General features: G+C 41.5%; 1 protein-coding gene across 1 annotated transcript in view; it reads left to right on the forward strand.

Annotated features, from left to right (window-relative positions):
• Positions 1 to 5,486: 5,486 nt before the first annotated feature.
• The window catches only part of LOC126413015 (myrosinase 1-like), an 87,174-nt gene continuing 72,488 nt past the window's right edge, over positions 5,487 to 20,172 (forward strand). The window contains exons 1-4 of the mRNA XM_050082908.1: positions 5,487 to 5,649; positions 14,390 to 14,523; positions 17,184 to 17,318; positions 17,557 to 17,679. Of these exons, the coding sequence (XP_049938865.1) occupies positions 5,487 to 5,649; positions 14,390 to 14,523; positions 17,184 to 17,318; positions 17,557 to 17,679 (555 nt within the window). The remainder of the gene's footprint in view (positions 5,650 to 14,389; positions 14,524 to 17,183; positions 17,319 to 17,556; positions 17,680 to 20,172) is intronic.

Genomic DNA, 20,172 nt, shown 5'->3' on the forward strand with positions numbered 1-20,172 from the left:
TACAAAAAATGTCGTCAAAACTGTAAACTTTAGGCGCAGCTCATAGAGGGCGCCATACGCAAAACCTATGTGTACTGTGAAACCAACATATAATTTTACGACAGTAATGGTTGAACTGTGTAAGCATTCACTTGAGCACGAACAACTGCTATAATTCCGCACTGGTATGTAATGTTAACATTAAAAAACAACGATGTCATGGACTTATAACTTTTGTAAATCAGATTCTAATATATATTCTTGTATTTGTTTTAGCATTGATAATGACCTAACACAGGTCGAAATCTGATCTGCGTTGTGACTATAAATGTCATATTAAAGTAACTTAATTCTACTACTGATTGCTGCTCTATCTAACCCAAGAAGAATGAGACTTAAGGCCTAGTCACAGGGTTTTAGCTATTACATCGATAAATTAATGTTATTAATTTTTTGTTTGTTTGCATATACATTTCTTCAGTTGGGTATACTTTGAAATCAACATATCACAGTACCATAGCACGCTGGTAGAAGGGACAAAACAAAACGGTGCAGCATATTTATGAAGTAGAGTGTGGTAGTTTCCTGCCAAAACCGATGTTAAGTTAGTGGGAGTTATAGCTAATTCATTATCGTATATCACGGTGGTCTGGTGTTGCACGTGATTCCAGTATGTCAAACATGTCCGAATAACGACTAACGGAGTGGCACAGCATCCCGCTCGAAAGAAGTGGGAGTCGTAAGAGAAGTGGAGGCTTGGTGGTCCAAGACAGACGGATCATAATCGAGGTGATAGTGGAAGGAGTGTAAAAAAGTGATTGATCACTTTTCAACATCTCACGTCATTTGCCGCCTGATAGGTTTCGTTGCTGTACACAGCCATTCTGAAAACAACTGAACCGGGGCAGCAGTGGAAATACTGCTGCTGTTTCAGACCATTCCAGATTTCTTCAAGCACCTGATGACCGTGGACAGGTGCTACCTTGAGATGAAGGAATTAAGCAAACTGAGGAAAAAGTAGATTCACCACCGTCGAAGAAGTTGAAGAACTAACCGTAATCGACCAACTTGATATTGTGCTTTTTGTGGTTATAGTCATGTGGTGCTAAGAGGTCGTGCTTCTAAGATCCGAACCGTCGCAATAGTTAAGGGAGTTTCTCAAGGGGACATGTTTGCTCCGCTGCAACGCCCAAACTCATTCTGCAGAGACCACAGTCACATATGCTGTTTCTTGGTGATATCACTTCCCTTACTTCATACTATAGCACTAAGAAGCATTTTCGCTTTCTTCGGCTGAAGAAATCGTTATGTATGATGGTGACGAGGTGATTTTTGAAGTGGAATTTTTCCTGAAAAGACGAAACGCAGATATCATCGAGATACCCCCCACACCGTCCTTGGTTGGTGAAAAAGTGTCACATTGAAACATGAGTATTTGGAGTAAAACTAACGTCATCACTAAGTTTCATGGAAGTGACTTGATTTTTTTCAAGATGATAATTACTAGTGCAACTCTGCGATTCCTCCCAATCATACTGTTAGATTGCCAAGATCGACTGCAACATGAGGCATAATACCAGTAATAGAGCAGACGGTGCTGGAAATTCTCGATGCCTATGGGACCCATCCAACACATGGGCGTCGTAACCCTCTGACTGTGGTTTTTGTGTAATGACATAAAAGGACCTATCCCACTGAATTCCACCATGTGGTAACTGGTAAACATCAAAAGTTTCATATTTACTTATGGCATTGGATGAAGATGCTGAAAAATACTGGGAATACTAGGATAAAACCCCACCATTTATTACAGAAACATTGGGAATACTGGGGCAACACTCCGCCATTTATTACAGATACACTGTAATGACAAAGTGTCTGCCGTTTCGTTTAACTCATAATAATTCAGAAAATAAGATATTGTTGAATATTTAAAGTGTCATATTTGAATTAATCTGAGTTTTTCTTTGGATGAAAGTACTGAAAAATGCGCGTGTGGAATGCAAGATGAAAATCGGCAAAAACTGTAAAAATAACTCCAAAATTTAAACAAATTTCCTCAGAACTATAGATGAAAGGAAGGTGGTCATACGTTGGAATGATTGCAGAAAATGTTATGGGACAGTCAGGCTTGCATTAAATTACACTAATTCAGCCAATAGAATAATGCCTTAACATTTTTAACGTATGCACTCTATTTCGAACTGTCATACATATCTTTTTCTCGGTCATAAACTATAACTATTACAGTAATTCAGCCTCAACAGTTTTTATCACGCCACTGTAACGGCAAAGTATGCGACATAATTTTTGAGCCATTAATCATAGGGTAACGTTCCGCCGTTATGCATCACCTAATTGAACTAGAGGACTTTAAGAGGGGTTTGGAAGGAAGAAAATTAAAAGGAAATGACTGGTAAACATCCAGGACTTAAATAAATAACCGATAAGAGCTCTGATGCACACATCGTTTACATTGGGAACATAAATTAGACCTGCATAAACACTTTGTTTACATAAGGACTCTAGGACAAGTGGTAGTGGGTTTATTTACATAAGGACCCCCTTGTCCCAACTGCCCTTGAGCAAGGCTAATTGCACTACATTATCATTGAACATACTTTTGCCCTATTACTTACACTGGTATGCTAAAGGCTTTTAATTCCCGCAGACTCGGTTCTAGGGTGGCAAGAAGTCAAGGAAATAGTGCGCCGATACCTTTCTAACCCTTGTACTTTGTTGTGTGACAGTGCTACTTCCGCAATTAGCCTGATATTATGGAACGTAGTTATAATTCAGACAACTGTATGAATGGGCAGTTGATGGTCTGAGGGCGGATACCTTAGTCTCTCAAGGGAAGAGGGGAAACTGCTCAGCGACTCAGCTACTGGAATCGCATTCGGGAGAAGTGTCCAGCCATTGCGATCTAGGTTTTCTGTATGGATCTTAAACTAGGTAATTCCTTAGAAGAGGCGTTTACGTGTTTCCTGTCGCATTGTTATCAACTTCATGATTACGTTTGGTCAACAATGACCCTATCATTGAAAGGATTGTAGATGATAAGCTTCCTCTGTTTCGATCTCTAAAGATCGGAGCTGTGAAATATTCGCACGTTGTAGCAATAAAAGAGAAGGAAATACGTAGTATTGGCTAAATATCGACTAAATCACTCTTTAATCACCCTAGCATTCATTACTAGTTATAGTTACCTCCTCCCTCCCCCTCCACAATATCATTTACTGTAGTTTATTAGCGGTTCAACTTTATTTTGTTGCCGGAAAGGTATTGAAAAATGGTTACCTTCCTAGTACAAACAAAGTGACTTCCAGTGTTCATAACGATTTTGTTATTGCTTGTTGATTCCCTGTACTGATTTCTGAGTGGTATTACCCACAACGATGTTCATTAGGTAATAAATATAGTAAGATCCTGTAGTTGTTTTACCCAGTTGTTTGTATGTGTTTTTTATTGCACTGAAATTTACGCAATTGTTAACGTTTAATAAATGTAGTAAATATTTTTATTAACAATATCAAGATTTCATATTGTTTTAAATTTACGAATATTAGACGATGGTTTGTTGCTTACAACCGAAACACGGTCGTATGCGGTTTTATAACTGAATTACGGATAAATTAAATAAAATGATACCACAATATGATACTCGTTGCCAGGAGTACACGCACAAATCACTCTGACGAAGTTGTAGGCACAACGACGCAAATGGGATTAGACAATTGTTTTTGAGTTTTAATAGTTTATTTGTCGGACATGGCGGAACAATGGTAAAACGAATGCCTAGAAACTGAAAGGTAGCCGAATGAACGCTCATTCAGACAGTGGAAATTTAGGTTCTGATTTTAACCTAGCGTCCACCTCTAAATGGTGTAAAGATTGTTTATTTTGTAAAATGAAGAAACCGCACAACAGTTGCTGAATAAAATATATTTTATTGTATACACGACCGGCTTAGAAAAACTTAAAGTTCTACCATATAATGTAAAAACTAAAATCACTTAATCGTCATTTTCACCCCAATGTTGTCATTGAACAAAAGTTTCGTGTCAGATCGACAAAAGTGGGGACAAAAGATCCATAAAAACTGTACCTCCTTGCTGACCGATCGGAAATCATAACATAAAAATGGATATACAATTGGCTGCCGAAAAAGAAGAACACTTTGTGATATGAATATTGAGATACTGTCTAGTGGCTCCTGTATCGAGGTACTTTATCGACGTTTAACGATTTTCCTGACGTTTCATGTGTGAGTGGCTGGCTTTGTCAAGGCTTTACCCTTCGTTGCTGATGCGACGCAAGAGGCGAACGCGCAGCAGGGATTGTACGAGTATGTACCCGAGCGTTAACAAAATTCCTTTATCACTACCACTGTGGTTTTCCCCTTGTAACCTGGGACGGTAGTTCGCTGCACCACGGTAATCCAGGAATCAGTTGCATTAAGTCTTCCTCCTTTCATAAAACTGTTGTCATCTGAATTTCTATTGCTTCCCTGAATTGACGGGCGTGATAGCTCTGAGCTCTTCCCTGACATGCAGGTTATCGCTGTGGAGAAGAGCTACCATGCCCGCTCGCTCAAGATAGACACACGAATTCGAAAAAAATGTGTCCAGCTTCACCTAAAAAAGAATGCCTCAAGTTAACTGGTTTTGGCATTCTCGCGCTGCGGTGATCGACAGTTGCAGGTAAAAAGGGAAGACCTACAACTGTAATGGCCAAGCAAAAGCCCACAGGAGTAGGCGCGTCAGGTATCTATTATCTCTGGCCGCAGGATCGACTCCAGTCCGTCATCAGTAGAAGAGATTGAACCTTTGACAACGCTAGTCACTTGTGCTATTCAACGTCAGAAAAATCGTTAAACAAACGCCGTCTGATGAGCCTGAGACAAAAGCCAACCAGCAACACGTCAACAACTGGCCATGAAATTCTCCATAAATTTGATTGAATACTCTCGAGGAACGACACATGGTTCACATTCCACGGTAATATGTAGTGCACATGCCTCCAGATTCGGGACAAGCAATTAGCCGAAATGGGCCCCAACTCTCAGTCTTGCCCCAGGCCATTGTGCCACATGAAATAATTATTATGATGCAAAATCTTTCGTCTCTTGTATGTGTTTTCGGAGAGAAACTGTTAGCTTATTACTCTTGGGATTTGAGCTATTGATCAAATTGCCATGATAATCGGTGTCATCGATATTACTCTTAAAACAAAGGTGAATGTTACATAACAAAACAATATCGGCATTTTTTTTCACGAAGTCTTTGTGTAATTACCACAGTGGCTGTATCGGCGAGCTGTATCGGTGTTGCTCTATCAAGTCCGCAGTGGCGAGTGCTGATGTGTAGATTATCTTCACCAGATACATTTAGAAAGATAACTGGTACACTTGTTGAACATAATGCCTTTTTGGCTTTTAACAGATAATGAAGAGAACGTTTTAAGGCTTTCAGAGAGGTTTTAGTAGAGTCGCCAAGTAGGCAGCCATGGTACGGTACGCTGCGACCGTCTTGTGGGCGCTGGCGGCATCGGCTGCGGCGACGGCGGCTGCTGCTGCCAACAGCGGAGCTGTCAACCAGTTCCCGGATGGCTTCCTGCTGGGGGCTGCCAGCGCCGCCTACCAGATAGAGGGGGCCTGGAACGAGGATGGTAAGTCAAGAGAAGTAGGGAAGCGGGTCAGCTATGCAAGCGTTTCACTAAGACGCTCAGGGGTGCAGCTTTTATAACCTATGTTGAATGAAATCTGGCTTCAAACTGAAAAGGTATAGTAGTATCAAAACATTCAGTATTAATCCCCCGTTCGGGTCTCCTGGATGGAACTGAACGTGTAGGTCACCATGGGAAAAGGATTAAAGATCAATTTAAGCATAACATTCTACGTCGAGGAGCAACGAATGGTAGAACTTACAGTGGAAGGGAAGGTAGAGAAACTGAAAACGGAAATACCTATAACGAAACAAGATGTAGCTGGAGTCAGTGAAATGAAACGGAAGGCTCATAAAAAAGCATAAGGCCAGACGGGTATAGGATAGTATCAACAAGAGCAGAAAATGAGATATTGGGAGTAGGATTAGAGTAAGGAGGTTGGGAAAAGGATGAATTACTATGAACAGTTCTGATATAGCATTGTTCTCATCAGAATTAATACAAAAATAGTTCTCGTATATATCCTAATATTAGAAGAAGATGATGACGAGATAGATAACCTAAAATTCGTGCTGGTGTGGAACATAATAGCAGCGGAACAATACAGGCAGAGTTGAAGGAGATCATCGTTTCAATGGTAGCAGTGAGATAGAGTAATGCTCCTTGAATTGTGCGACAAACAACAGGAAGAAATTTAAAACACTGTGAAAAACAAAAATCAAAAATGGAAGTTGTGTCCTTGGAAAATACCTAGAAACTCTGAAAAATGCTAGGTGGGTTCTATCGTAATGAGACAGAGATTCCGAGATCAGGTATTGGATTGGAAGGCGTGCCTAGAAGTAACCATGAAGATAAGAACTGCCACGAAGAATCAGCATATAAGGAAGTGGGACATTGAAGTTCTTTCTTTCTGTAGGTAAAGCAGTAATGATTATCACAGTGGGTAGTTAAATTGAGAAGCAACATGCATCTCTAAAACTAGTGAAGTCTGTCAGATAAATTTAGGTAATAGCAAGATAACTGCGGAGAAGCTGTCGGTTACGGAAGAAGTTCATAGAAATATGAGCGCTGGGGTTGCCTCTAAAAGTCATAAAGTTTTTGTGAGGAACGAATTTTTGTATCTGATGAATTGGTATAAGGGTTTTTCTAAGTCCTCTTATTTATTGGTCCTTCGAGAATGAAAAGGAGGTATGTGATTCATTTGAACTAGTTTATCGAATTAGTCTATTTAAAAAATCTCAAAAGAAATGGATCTTTAAAAATAACGAACTTTTTCCATCTCTAATCGAAGCTGTAGAATAGTATACAGAAGAATGGACGTCCATCGTGGGGCTCGGGGGGCACAGCACAGTTGTGAAACCTGAGGATGGGCTTATGTGAGCCCGAAAACGGTCGTGATAATAAAAGAAATTTACAACTGAAGCGGTATTTTCAACCCCTGGTAGAATGGAGAAGAAATTTGAAAGTCCGGCAGATGAACATCAGTTCGGTCTTACGGAACTTAGATACCAGAGGCGTTTCAGGTGTTCCAGCTAATAATGACACAAGACTTGAGAAAACCTAAAGAGATGCCTAGAAGAAGAATTGCACGATATGAGCCGGAGGTAAATTTTTACAAACATAGGGGTACCTCGACAGAGGAAGGAGGTAAATTTACAATTTGTATAAGAAACACTGGGAATAAAGAGAATGGGAAATCAGGAACGAAGTACTTAGATTAAAACGGCTGTTGCAGTCTCTGCTCGACTGTTAACTCCATATATTCAGAAAGAAGTGAGGGAGGTGAAACAAAAAGTTCATTAGTGTTTTAAAATTCGTGGTTAGTGGATAGCATTGACAGGACTCGCTCAAGAGATGGCTACCCTATGTGAAACTATGGATGATTTATAGGAGCAGATAAATGGAATATAAAGTCCACTGTGCACATCTTCTTTGAGAGTCGACCAAGATGACAAGAGACCTGTGTACTCAGGCACCCTATTTCATTTTCCCGGTAAGTCACCCGACCTCAATGGCACAGAAAAGTCTGCAGGCCGCTGTGGCCGAGAGGTTCCAGGCGCTTCAGACTGGAATCGCGCGACCGCTACGGTAGCAGGTACGAATCCAGCCTCGGGCACGGATGTGTGTGATGTCCTTAGGTTAGTTAGGTTTAAGTAGTTCTAAGTTCTAGGGGACCGATGACCTCAGATTTTAAGTCCCATGGTACCCAGAACCATTTGAACCATTTTGAACAGAAAGGTCTGGACTGTTTAGAACAGTAGATGGAACGTAGCAATACATTTTCCCTTACTTTGGTAGGTCTAATCCTTCAATAAATAGCTTCAAATGGACTGCACATATCCAAATAAAGTTGTGGACAAGTTAACTAATCTCCCTCGGAAGTAATAAATTATGAATAAAATGACTATTACAGGAAACAAGAATCATAATTAATTCGGTTTATTCCGTTAAAGTAAACAATTGACGAGCAATGATCATATTATTCCAATAAAATCTTGGCCTATTTGATAAAAGGGTTTGGATAAGATTCTAATAATACCTTGAAAGAAACAATTGCCATCGCGAAACTGTATCGTGATTGGCGTGATGTAGAGAAGACTGATAATACTAAACAGAGGAACACAATGAACACTTGGTTGGAGGTGGAATTAAGATGGTCACTGAGTCTGAATGCGAGTCATCAAAGTGTAGGCTAAAGTTATGAAATTATGTAAAATGACTTTTAACATCCCTGCACATAGGGTCGAGCGCATCAAGGTAAATTGTAGATGGAGGCTGAAGTGACTGGAAAGTCAGTCAGTGGCAGCACATCAACGCCTCTCGCCAACGAATCAGCCGGAAGTCCCTCTAAGTCCCTCAAGTCATTTGTTCCGGCAGTGAACCCTGACAGTCAGTATTGTCGTCAGAGGTGAAGCGATGACATCTCTCTACTAAGAGTATTAAGAAGTCTCTCTCCAAAGAACACGTAAGAAGAAATAACTTTGTATCGAGTGTTCACTAAAAGAAGAACTCGTATTTTCGCGTGTTTCCTCTTTACTCTGGGCTCGGCTATGGATCTTCCAAGACCTGATCAGTACAAAGGTTTCTTAGGAAATACCTGTTCCCTTTTCCTGCTCTATATCTTAGGCGGTTAGCTAGTAATGTGCATCGTACCATTTAATCTTGAAGAAAGACGTCTCACTCTCTTTCCGACCCTGTTCGTGTCCGGTAAGATGGGTTGTCAGCGGACAGTCAAGTTTTTCTATCTCTAGTATAATCATATTAGCCATTCCTGACAGTTTTGATGTTGCGTAAACGTTTGGTTTCTGCGAAGTCAGCGTCCAGTGGCGTCGCAAACCTTTAATGGGTTACAAAACTGTGTGTTCCTGCTCCATTTTGAAGATAGCATATATGGTATCCGGCAGTTTCCGGAGAAAACACAGCTTTCTGCGTTTTATACACTACAGTGCCGTCTTGGATTTCACTAAATGCAGCATTCCTTCCAACAACATTCCTTCCCATTCCACTTCTGGGTTGTGGAAGAAATCACGCCTGGGAACTTTACGCCATAGAACATCTTATCAGCGTTTGCCTCTAGTGCTTTGGGTGCCCATAAGCGGCATTACAAACGACTGTCCGGAAACCATTGGGCCATTGACCTGCAGACGTCCCAGCTCTCTCTTCTGAGAAGCTCTCCAAGGGTAACTACATGTCACCGTGGCTCCGTCACCTTATCCCAATGAGCATTCAACGTCCTCTTCTTCACACACACCACGCAAATTCGAATAAAAGCGTAAATGAAGAATAGATGATATGAGTCATCTACGGACAACCACTAGTACTACAACGTTTCACATTTCCCTGCGTCACTTAATCATTACGATTGTATGGGTCTTTACATTATGAGTTTATATAAGTTATAGGACTGTTTCCAAGAAAAAGGTCAGGTAATAGAATTTACTCATCATAAAACGGTTTAGTACATTTCACCCCTGTGAATCCCTCAGCGATACTACCGGGCGAGGTGGCGCATTGACTGAGACACAGGACTAGCATTCGGGAAGATGACTATTCAAATCCGCGTTCGGCCATCCAAATTTATAATTTCAGTGATTTCCGTAAATCGTTCCAGGCAAATGCTTGAATAGTTCCTGTTAAAGAGCACTACAGAATTCCTTTCCCATCCCTGACACAATCCGAGCTTGTGCTCCGTCTCCAATGATCTCGATGTAGACTGGATGTTAAACCCAATCTTCCTTACTTCCTTCCTTCCTTCCTACCCTCCTTCCTTCAGCGATAGCTGGTGCCGCTAAGTGCCATCTAATTCTATCGTCACTGAACGCAAATTTAAATAGGTCAGAGAACTACAATTTTCAAAAATCTTTGAATAGGAGAGGACACTGATCAATGGAAAGGAACGTAAACATTACAGAAACGAACATAGATGTTCGAAAGTGGTTGTAAAATTTTTACACGTTTGCATGAAAAAGAAATAGTAGTGAGACGAATAAAAATTGAGGATAAAATGTCTAATGGCAAGGGAGATAATTTGTACCAGTTGTGCACGTGGTCAATTAGACAAGTCCTTCGTAATTTTCCAGAGATTTGGCTCCAGATATCTACTCACAGTTCACGTAGTTACTGTAAATTACGGATCGTTCATGTAGGTGGTGCCAGAGAGTATTACAGAGGTATTCCATCGGATTCAGATCAGGCGAATTAGGTGACTGAGACATTAGCATACGTTCAGTATCAGATTCCTCAAAATCACTGTAGGATGATTCAGGTCTTCTGCAATGGACACTTATCCCGCTGGAAAATATTATCTTCGTCTTCGTCACGTAATCAGTTATGAAGGGATGCACAGTCCACAACACTGTAAACGTTGTCGACAGCTGTACTGGTGCCTTTGATTACTAGAAAATGTCCTATGGAAGGCCAGATTAATGTTCCCCATAGCTTAAAATCGCCTGCTTTCGTGGCGAAGTGCATGTTTCGAGCAGCTGTTCGCCACCACAACGATGTATCCTGAAACGACCAGGCGACATGTTCGACAGTCGCATCTCGACAATACTGTGTCGACTTAAATCGGAACTGTCGATCTCATCTGGTCACATAACCAAACAATAGTTTAATTATACTAATAACCCAACCTCTGTGTCAGCGTGCCGCTTCTGATTTTCCTGTGGTCGTGATAGCTCCACTTCAACTTCGCTTGGCAGATTAATAACAAAGTCCTATGTGTGGGCAAGCCTCGATGTGGTTTTCAGGCGATTTCCCACATTCGATTAGGCGAATACAGGGCTGGTACCCAAGTCCCACCTCAATTACACGAATTTAAAACATTTCGAAAACGTTCTCACACATTCAGAGGGATAACTTGCTGATAGTTGGGATGCGCAGATTACTTCTCTGGGGGTAAAGAGATGGCGATAGGAAGGGCATCCAGCCATTTTCTAACCATAACAATGCGCCACTGGATAACAACCGTCCCTAACCCGTATAGATATAGGATGAATCCAAAAGGAAAAGACGAAGGACTGGAAGAGTTCTATTAATATACTTATGGGAAATACAAATGATATAGCATGCTAACTTACTTATAATATAATCTATTTAAATATGTCATGGGTAATTATTTTGAAACAAATTGTGATAACTATTTTCAGCCATAATGGCTATGTTTGTGGACCGTGACTGTGTGGGATAGTTATTTATTTCAAGTTTCTGGTACCAGTCACTTTTATTTTATTTTATGCTTAATCTAACATAATGCAACGCGTTTCGAACATGTTCTGTTCATTTTCAAGCGTTAATACATACATACGTAGAGAAATGTTACTTAAAAATAAACAGTCTTAAACTAGAACACTTTGTCCATTGTTTTTTAATTTTTTTAATGTAGATGCTGGTGTGGCATTTGGGGGCAAGGAGGGGGGCAGTGTATATCTAGAAATTGAAATCAGTGATGTCTTCTGCTGGTTTTCTTCTTTGTTGTTGATTATGTATATTACAGTAATTTCATCCTCTTGCTGCTTCACTTGCCTCACTGGTGAAATGGCGGAGCTGTTGATTGACATTACACTATTGCACATTATATTTTGTCACTGATTGCCACTGCACTAATTGCTTCGATCTTATACACACAACACCAGTGATGCAAGTGAAGCAGCAAGAGGGTGAAATTGCTGTAATATACATCATCAACAACAAAGAAGAAAACCAGCAGAAGACATCACTGATTTCGATTTCTAGATATACTCTGCCCCCCTCCTTCCCCCCAAATCCCACACCAGCAGCTACATTAAAAAATTAAAAAACAATGGACAAAGTGTTCTAGTTTGAGACTGTTTATTTTGAAGTAACATTTGTCTACGTATGTATGTGTGTATTAACGCTTGAAAATGAACAGAACATGTTCGAAAAGCGTTGCATTAAGTTAGATGAAGCATAAAATAAAATAAAAGTGACTGGTAGCAGAAACTTGAAATATACACTCCTGGAAATGGTAAAAAGAACACATTGACACCGGTGTGTCAGACCCACCATACTTGCTCCGGACACTGCGAGAGGGCTGTACAAGCAATGATCACACGCACGGCACAGCGAACACACCAGGAACCGCGGTGTTGGCCGTCGAATGGCGCTAGCTGCGCAGCATTTGTGCACCGCCGCCGTCAGTGTCAGCCAGTTTGCCGTGGCATACGGAGCTCCATCGCAGTCTTTAACACTGGTAGCATGCCGCGACAGCGTGGAGGTGAACCGTATGTGCAGTTGACGGACTTTGAGCGAGGGCTTATAGTGGGCATGCGGGAGGCCGGGTGGACGTACCGCCGAATTGCTCAACACGTGGGGCGTGAGGTCTCCACAGTACATCGATGTTGTCGCCAGTGGTCGGCGGAAGGTGCACGTGCCCGTCGACCTGGGACCGGACCGCAGCGACGCACGGATGCACGCCAAGACCGTAGGATCCTACGCAGTGCCGTAGGGGACCGCACCGCCACTTCCCAGCAAATTAGGGACACTGTTGCTCCTGGGGTATCGGCGAGGATCATTCGCAACCGTCTCCATGAAGCTGGGCTACGGTCCCGCACACCGTTAGGCCGTCTTCCGCTCACGCCCCAACATCGTGCAGCCCGCCTCCAGTGGTGTCGCGACAGGCGTGAATGGAGGGACGAATGGAGACGTGTCGTCTTCAGCGATGAGAGTCGCTTCTGCCTTGGTGCCAATGATGGTCGTATGCGTGTTTGGCGCCGGGCAGGTGAGCGCCACAATCAGGACTGCATACGACCGAGGCACACAGGGCCAACACCCGGCATCATGGTGTGGGGAGCGATCTCCTACACTGGCCGTACACCACTGGTGATCGTCGAGGGGACACTGAATAGTGCACGGTACATCCAAACCGTCATCGAACCCATCGTTCTACCATTCCTAGACCATTAAGGGAACTTGCTGTTCCAACAGGACAATGCACGTCCGCATGTATCCCGTGCCACCCAATGTGCTCTAGAAGGTGTAAGTCAACTACCCTGGCCAGCAAGATCTCCGGATCTGTCCCCCATTGAGCATGTTTGGGACTGGATGATGCGTCGTCTCACGCGGTCTGCACGTCCAGCACGAACGCTGGTCCAACTGAGGCGCCAGGTGGAAATGGCATGGCAAGCCGTTCCACAGGACTACATCCAGCATCTCTACGATCGTCTCCATGGGAGAATAGCAGCCTGCATTGCTGCGAAAGGTGGATATACACTGTACTAGTGCCGACATTGTGCATGCTCTGTTGCCTGTGTCTATGTGCCTGTGGTTCTGTCAGTGTGATCATGTGATGTATCTGACCCCAGGAATGTGTCCATAAAGTTTCCCCTTCCTGGGACAATGAATTCACGGTGTTCTTATTTCAATTTCCAGGAGTGTATGATTGTGATAACTAGTTCCACTAATCTGAGATATGGAATTTTCTACCTGACTCTGAGGTTCGCTTGCCCCACTTAATTATACTGATGAGACCAAACGTTAATATCAGTGGGCGACCCCTGCTGCAGAGGCCCAAAATGTAATTATATGTGGTGAGTAACGTGCTCGAAAACGTTTTGGTTAGCTTCAGTACTGTACTCTGTCGTGACATCGTCACGGATCGCCGCCTATCCCAGTTGAGCTGATAAGTCTCCGTCCTCTGCATCGGACGTGCAATACCTGAACACTTACTCCTGGTTTCACAGTCCTCCATGCACTTTCCATAAATACTCGTGGCGGTACCCCCTGAACAACCGAGCGGCTTCACCGTTTCCGATGTCGTTGACCCAGGCAACGGTCCATAATAATCCACCCTTTGTCATGTCAGTGGATTTCCCCTTTTGCGCCTGTAGCATACTAGTATACTTCACTTACCGGGTCTTCAGACCCCAACTTCGGTCACCCCATTGGTGAGCTGACCTCATAATGTTTTCGCTCATCAGGAAGTTCTTGTTTACCACATAACGCTACCTCCGCCATACTTTATGGAAGTAATTAATAGGAACCAGCTGTCACACAATTTAAGATCACTGTTGTTACTATTACCATTGATCTGTCTATGTTTCATTAAAATTCATTTCTCGACATTAAATTTAACTATGTGGAGAACTGTTTGATGTCTGTAACTGTGGCTTGAGACTTCGTGTTTCTGTGCTATCTGTCGCAGTCAGCCTATATTCTATGGTAAAAGAGATTTATTCCAGCACTGTTGGTCCCACTTTATTAACGGAAATATCTCTCTGTGAAGGTAAAGGCGAAAACATCTGGGATCACATGTTCCACGAGCATCCAGAGTACGCTCACAACGGCGAGAATGGTGACGTAGCCTGCGACTCGTACCATAAGTACGCTGAAGATGTCGAGGCTCTCAAGGGTATCGGGGTAAGTTTGAATGCTCTGCCAAATGGTACAAAATAGATGATATCATTGACACTAGTTCGACAGCTCCTGGTAATGATTTTGAAAGCAACACATCTTATTTTCTTCATCTGGCATCTTCCGAACCAATCGTCTCATTTTAATACCTTTTTTATTAGGTTGTTTTCCTGTCCGTCTATCCGGTTCAAATATTATAACTGATTTGAGCCTCGTTTCCTGCTGAGTTAGAGACTAGAAATTTTTAATGTAGCTGAGAACTGGATGATTCTGCAGTATTAATTCGCTCTCCTGCCGTATTTTTCGGTACGGGTGGGGTTGGGAGTGGGTGTGAACGTTGCCCTGCAGGACCAGTGTGTTTCGAGAATAGTGCAGGGTGATTCAAAAAGAATACCACAACTTTAGGAATTTAAAACTCTGGAACGACAAAAGGCAGAGCTAAGCACTATCTGTCGGCGGATTAAGGGAGCTATAAAGTTTCATTTAGTTGTACATTTGTTCGCCATTTCAGCCAATAAAGTTTTTGGTCCCTTTTTCTTCGAAGGTGCTACTGTAACTGGACTACAGTATCTGGAGATGTTAGAGAATTGGCTGTTCCCTCAGCTCGAACAAGAAGCAGAACGATTCATATTTCAGCAGGATGGAGCGCCACCACATTGGCACTTATCTGTCCGTAACTACCTGAACGTCAACTACCCGAGGCGATGGATCGGCCGCCAGGCGGCCCGTGACAGAGCACTTCATCACTGGCCTCCAGGTAGCCCTGATCTTACCCCTTGCGATTTTTTCTTATGGGGGTGTGTTAAGGATATGGTGTTTCGGCCACCTCTCGCAGCCACCATTGATGATTTGAAACGAGAAATAACAGCAGCTATCCAAACTGTTACGCCTGATATGCTACAGAGAGTGTGGAACGAGTTGGAGTATCGGGTTGATATTGCTCGTGTGTCTGGAGGGGGCCATATTGAACATCTCTGAACTTGTTTTTGAGTGAAAAAAAAAACCTTTTTAAATACTCTTTGTAATGATGTATAACAGAAGGTTATATTATGTTTCTTTCATTAAATACACATTTTTAAAGTTGTGGTATTCTTTTGGAATCTCCCTGTATTTTAATGCGTTCCAGGCGTTATGTGGGTGGACAGCCGCGGCTGCGGATATGGAGAGAGACTGTAGGAGGAAGAGATGTGTGCAATGTATGTGCCGTGTACATGCGCGCGTGAAGCTGCGGGTGAAGAGCTAATATATGTATATATATGATCAAAATGTTTCCAGAGACAAGACTGGAAAGAAGAAAATAATTATTTAAGTAAAAACAAATTTTTATTGTAACTCTTTTTGAACTGGACTAAAGTGTGTAAAATATATTCTCCTAGCTCCATACAGATTCCTAACCCCAAATAGTTAATCTTGAAAGTTTATTGCTGTGAATTTTTAATAGCAATAACAATACATACGAGATTAATAAGGAAAAACATGGGACACGCGCAGTAATGTACAGCTATGAGGTGAGTATTCGTGCATCAAAGATGTATGACATCCACCAAACCTTTTTTGTTATAAATCGTACAAGTTTGTTACAGCTATTACAAAATTTCAGGTTCAAATTTTCAGGATTATCTGTAACTGACTTTGGATTCTGTATAAGGCTAAAGAAAACTATTTTATACTCCTTAGTGTGATTTAAGAATGTGTTATACTAAATATTTTATTTTTACGTAAATAATTTTACTTTTCTGGAGTGAACCTGAGAACAGGTTTCGGTTTGTGGAACTTTGCAGCATGATGCTAGATACATTTGAAATACGTGATAAATGTTCAGTGAAATTCATGCCAATAATTAAATTCTCTAGAGAATTCCTAAACAATTGAGAGGAATTATCTGTCTCTTAAAATTATATGCTCACGTATTACGTCTTTTGAGAGAATGTAAGTCTCCTCTATAAAAATATGTTCGATACAACTCACAGAATCTTACGTAAATTACCTCTGTCTGCTCGTCCACGACATCCATGCGTTCACGGTTGACGCAGAATTCCTTGAATTCAGGGAGACACTCGACACAGAACCGCACTGTTCAGTGAGCAAAAGATGCCGATGCCGACCGCCTGCCGTCTAATCTTCTCCGCTATGGCGTCAGACAGATGTGCTAAGAAAGGTCAGGGCATCAACACACCACTCTTCTGGTCGTTGTTTACTTTCCGGCCCATCCAACAACTCTTATTCACTTTTCCTAAGAGTAGCAACGCCATCAACTAGACATATCATTGATATTCTTTCACCTAGAGTTTATATACCACGAGCTGTTTGGTGAACGCAGCTTTTTTTGTCTCTTCTCTATATTATGCTTCTCAGCTTTATCGCCTGTTGTCACGGTCTGCGCGGCTCCCCCCGTCGGAGGTTTGAATCTTCCCTCGGGCGTGGGGGTGGATGTTGTCCTTAGTGTAAGTTAGGTTAAGTTAGATTACGTAGTCCGTAAGCTTAGGGACCGATGATCTCCGCAGTTTGGTCCCATAAGACTTTATTACAAATTTCCAAATTTCAGCTTTATTGAAAGACATTTTGTTGTATACCACGGAAAAGTGCTGAACACTGTATTACAAAGACTTGAATGTTTACAAATGTGTATAAGAGATGTTATGTGCCTAATTCTGCCTGTGTTATAGGCCACAGCTTACCGTTTCTCCGTCTCGTGGTCGCGTGTTCTGCCGACTGGGGACCTGGACGTGATCAACCAAGCGGGTATCGACTACTACAATAACCTCATCAACCTACTACTGGAGAACGGTATAGAGCCAATGGTAGGTCGACTCATTTATTTGTCTCAGAGCAGAGATACAATGTCTATCTATTTCTCTATCCAGTAGTACAATCAAACGTGGGCTCATAACTAATGGCGACAAGTTACTCACGTTACTTTTGAGACGCATATACAGATAGACTGCAGCGCAGGGAATTTTTAACCATTACTATTAACCTCCTCCTAATAGACATTTGTTTAATGCTGTTGTAACCTGACAAGTCTTTTTTTTTCTGTAGGTGACGATGTACCACTGGGACCTGCCGCAACCCCTGCAGTACATTGGGGGTTGGCCTAACCCACTGATGGTGGAGTACTTTGTTGAATATGCTCGTCTGCTCTTTGATACTTTTGGCGATAGGGTGAGTACAGTGCAGAAGATGTTTCTACTTATTGGGTAATCACTGGAGTCGTTCTTACCACAATAAGTCAAGTTGCGCTTGTTTAAATAATACGCAGACGAATTGAAAAGAGAACTGAGGATCCATTGATGAGTTTGGCTTTAAAAGAGGTAATGATGCAGAGACGCAACTAGGTCATTCCACTTGATAATGGCAGGAAGATAAGAATAACAAAGACACCAATAGGATTTATCGATCTAGAAGAAGCGTTCAAAAATGCAGAATAGACAACGACGTCCAAAATTAGAAAAATAGGGGTAAGCTGCAGGAAAAGACCGGTAACGTACAAACGGAAGAAGAATGCTCCTACCGGTGCACAAAAAAGGCGAATATGTTCCTCTTTAAAAGGCTTTCAGAAGTAAGTTGGGAACCATCTGCCTCAACCCTCATTCCTCATTCCTCGCCAAAACTTTGCCATGCGAACATACGCAGGCTTTAACATAAAGAGAAAATCGACAAACTTCTTTAAACAGGAAACACACTTACGTTAAATACATTCTTACTAGCAGATAGTGTATCACAATCATAAATAAGGATTGTATAAATGACTTAATATTTTCATCAAATTAATGACGAATCAGTATATTAGGTAGTAATTTGTCTAGGAATACTAAAATTAGTTCGCGAATTCGATATATACGTTGACTGTCAAATTTTGGCGAGGAAGGCAGAATCAGGACTGAGACAGCTAGTGCCCCACATTTTTGTCACATTGTTTTAAAGGGGGACATATTTACCTTTTCTGTACTCCAACAGGACCATTCTTCCGATGGTTTCCCATTCCTTCCTGCTACAGCAGGGTGTGCTACTTATACAAAACGAATTCTATAGATTAGTAAAGTTTCGTCAGTTTTTTTGTATAGTTTGATACATTTATACACCTTGACTCATATAAACAGCAAATAAATACACATAATATACGTTTAACATAAAATCTTATGTTTACATTTTCTTCGGAATACTTTCCTCCTCTATCACAATTCGTCCAAAACACCCTGCTTATGATTTGTGTCTCACAAGAGTACAAGTATTATTAGAAATATTTTTCTGAATTTTTCTGCATTACAGTCTTCCTAGTTTCACATAATTTGTGACAGTCATTTTAAGTTCCTTCCAGGCATGTGAAGGCTATTTTAGCCCATTTTTATCACTGGAGCACCACTTAGGGGACATTTGTACAGGTCTGAAGTGTCCACTATTACAGGGACCGTACACCATAAAGTTTTCTTGGTGAAAAAATGCGGACCAGAAACTGTTTGGTGACCTGAGAACCCTAGCGACGACCTTAGACTCCTAGCCATGTGTTCAATATGTCAGTTAAAAATCTATTTACGCCTCCGACTAAATAGTACGTGCATATTTTACTTGCGTAATAACGTTAATTTTGAACCTCTGGTTCTCGTTAACGATAACGGTTCCCAATAACACTATCTCAAGATAATATTGCAAAAATTCGACGATTTGCCAAGAACAAAAGTTATTAAAGTGGCCATCCCCACAATTAGTACTTTTGGCAACCAAAAATCATGGTTTTTGAATACAACTTGATAACGGATTCAGATTTCGAAAACGGGAAAATTGCATTCCTACATGTCTAAAGAACGTACAGTTAAAATTTGAAACCATTTGCTACGGTTAGTTAATTAGATAATAGCGGCCCACGGTGTAAAAAAGACTAAAAACCGCTGTTTGCCGTTTTCTGAGCTCTGTATCTCGATAATGGGTAGTCATGTCGAAAAAAGTTGCGACGTTCCCCGATAATGTCATTTTAAGAACAGATGGTAAAATTTTCTACGATCTGCAGTAAATATAAATTATCCCCACAGTTGGTACTTTTCGTATCCAAGAATCATGATTTTCGCAGTTTTCTCAGAAAACGCCCAAGAACAAATGTACTTTTAAAAGCTGAGTAAGTCCGCATTAGACCACACCTAATGTAAAAGAACCAACATTTTTGCTGAATTTACCTGAGTTGGAGGAAGTGTGCAATGTTTAAATTTTGACCCTGTGTTGTAGGATAGCTGCACTTCCATCTTTCGTGTGTCATTTGAAGTACTTCATGTGTCACCCAAGATTTCGCGTAGTTTACTATCTTGTACTTACGTTTGCCCAACTTCAGAGATTGGACTCTTTAGAGATGTCCATTCCTCTTCAACTGAACTGCCTCCTGCGGTGTTTATTATTAGTGTATTATAGCCTTCAAACGTATGTTATCCTTACTCAGTATTTCAGTGTCGTCCGTTCTTCCAATAGATACGCAAATGGTCGCTAGGTCACGGGATATCCAAAACACTTAGCCCCTTACCTCTGTGATCAACAGAACCCGAGGTACAAGAAACTCTTACATCGGAAAGGCAATGACGGAAATAAAAGATAAGTTTAAGAGTGAGATTATAATTCAAGGGGAATTGATATGAACAATAAAATTCTCTGAGGACGTTGGCAGCTGCAGTG

The sequence above is a fragment of the Schistocerca serialis genome, chromosome 7 (genome assembly GCF_023864345.2).
Source record: "Schistocerca serialis cubense isolate TAMUIC-IGC-003099 chromosome 7, iqSchSeri2.2, whole genome shotgun sequence".
Taxonomy (NCBI): Eukaryota; Metazoa; Arthropoda; class Insecta; order Orthoptera; family Acrididae; genus Schistocerca; species Schistocerca serialis.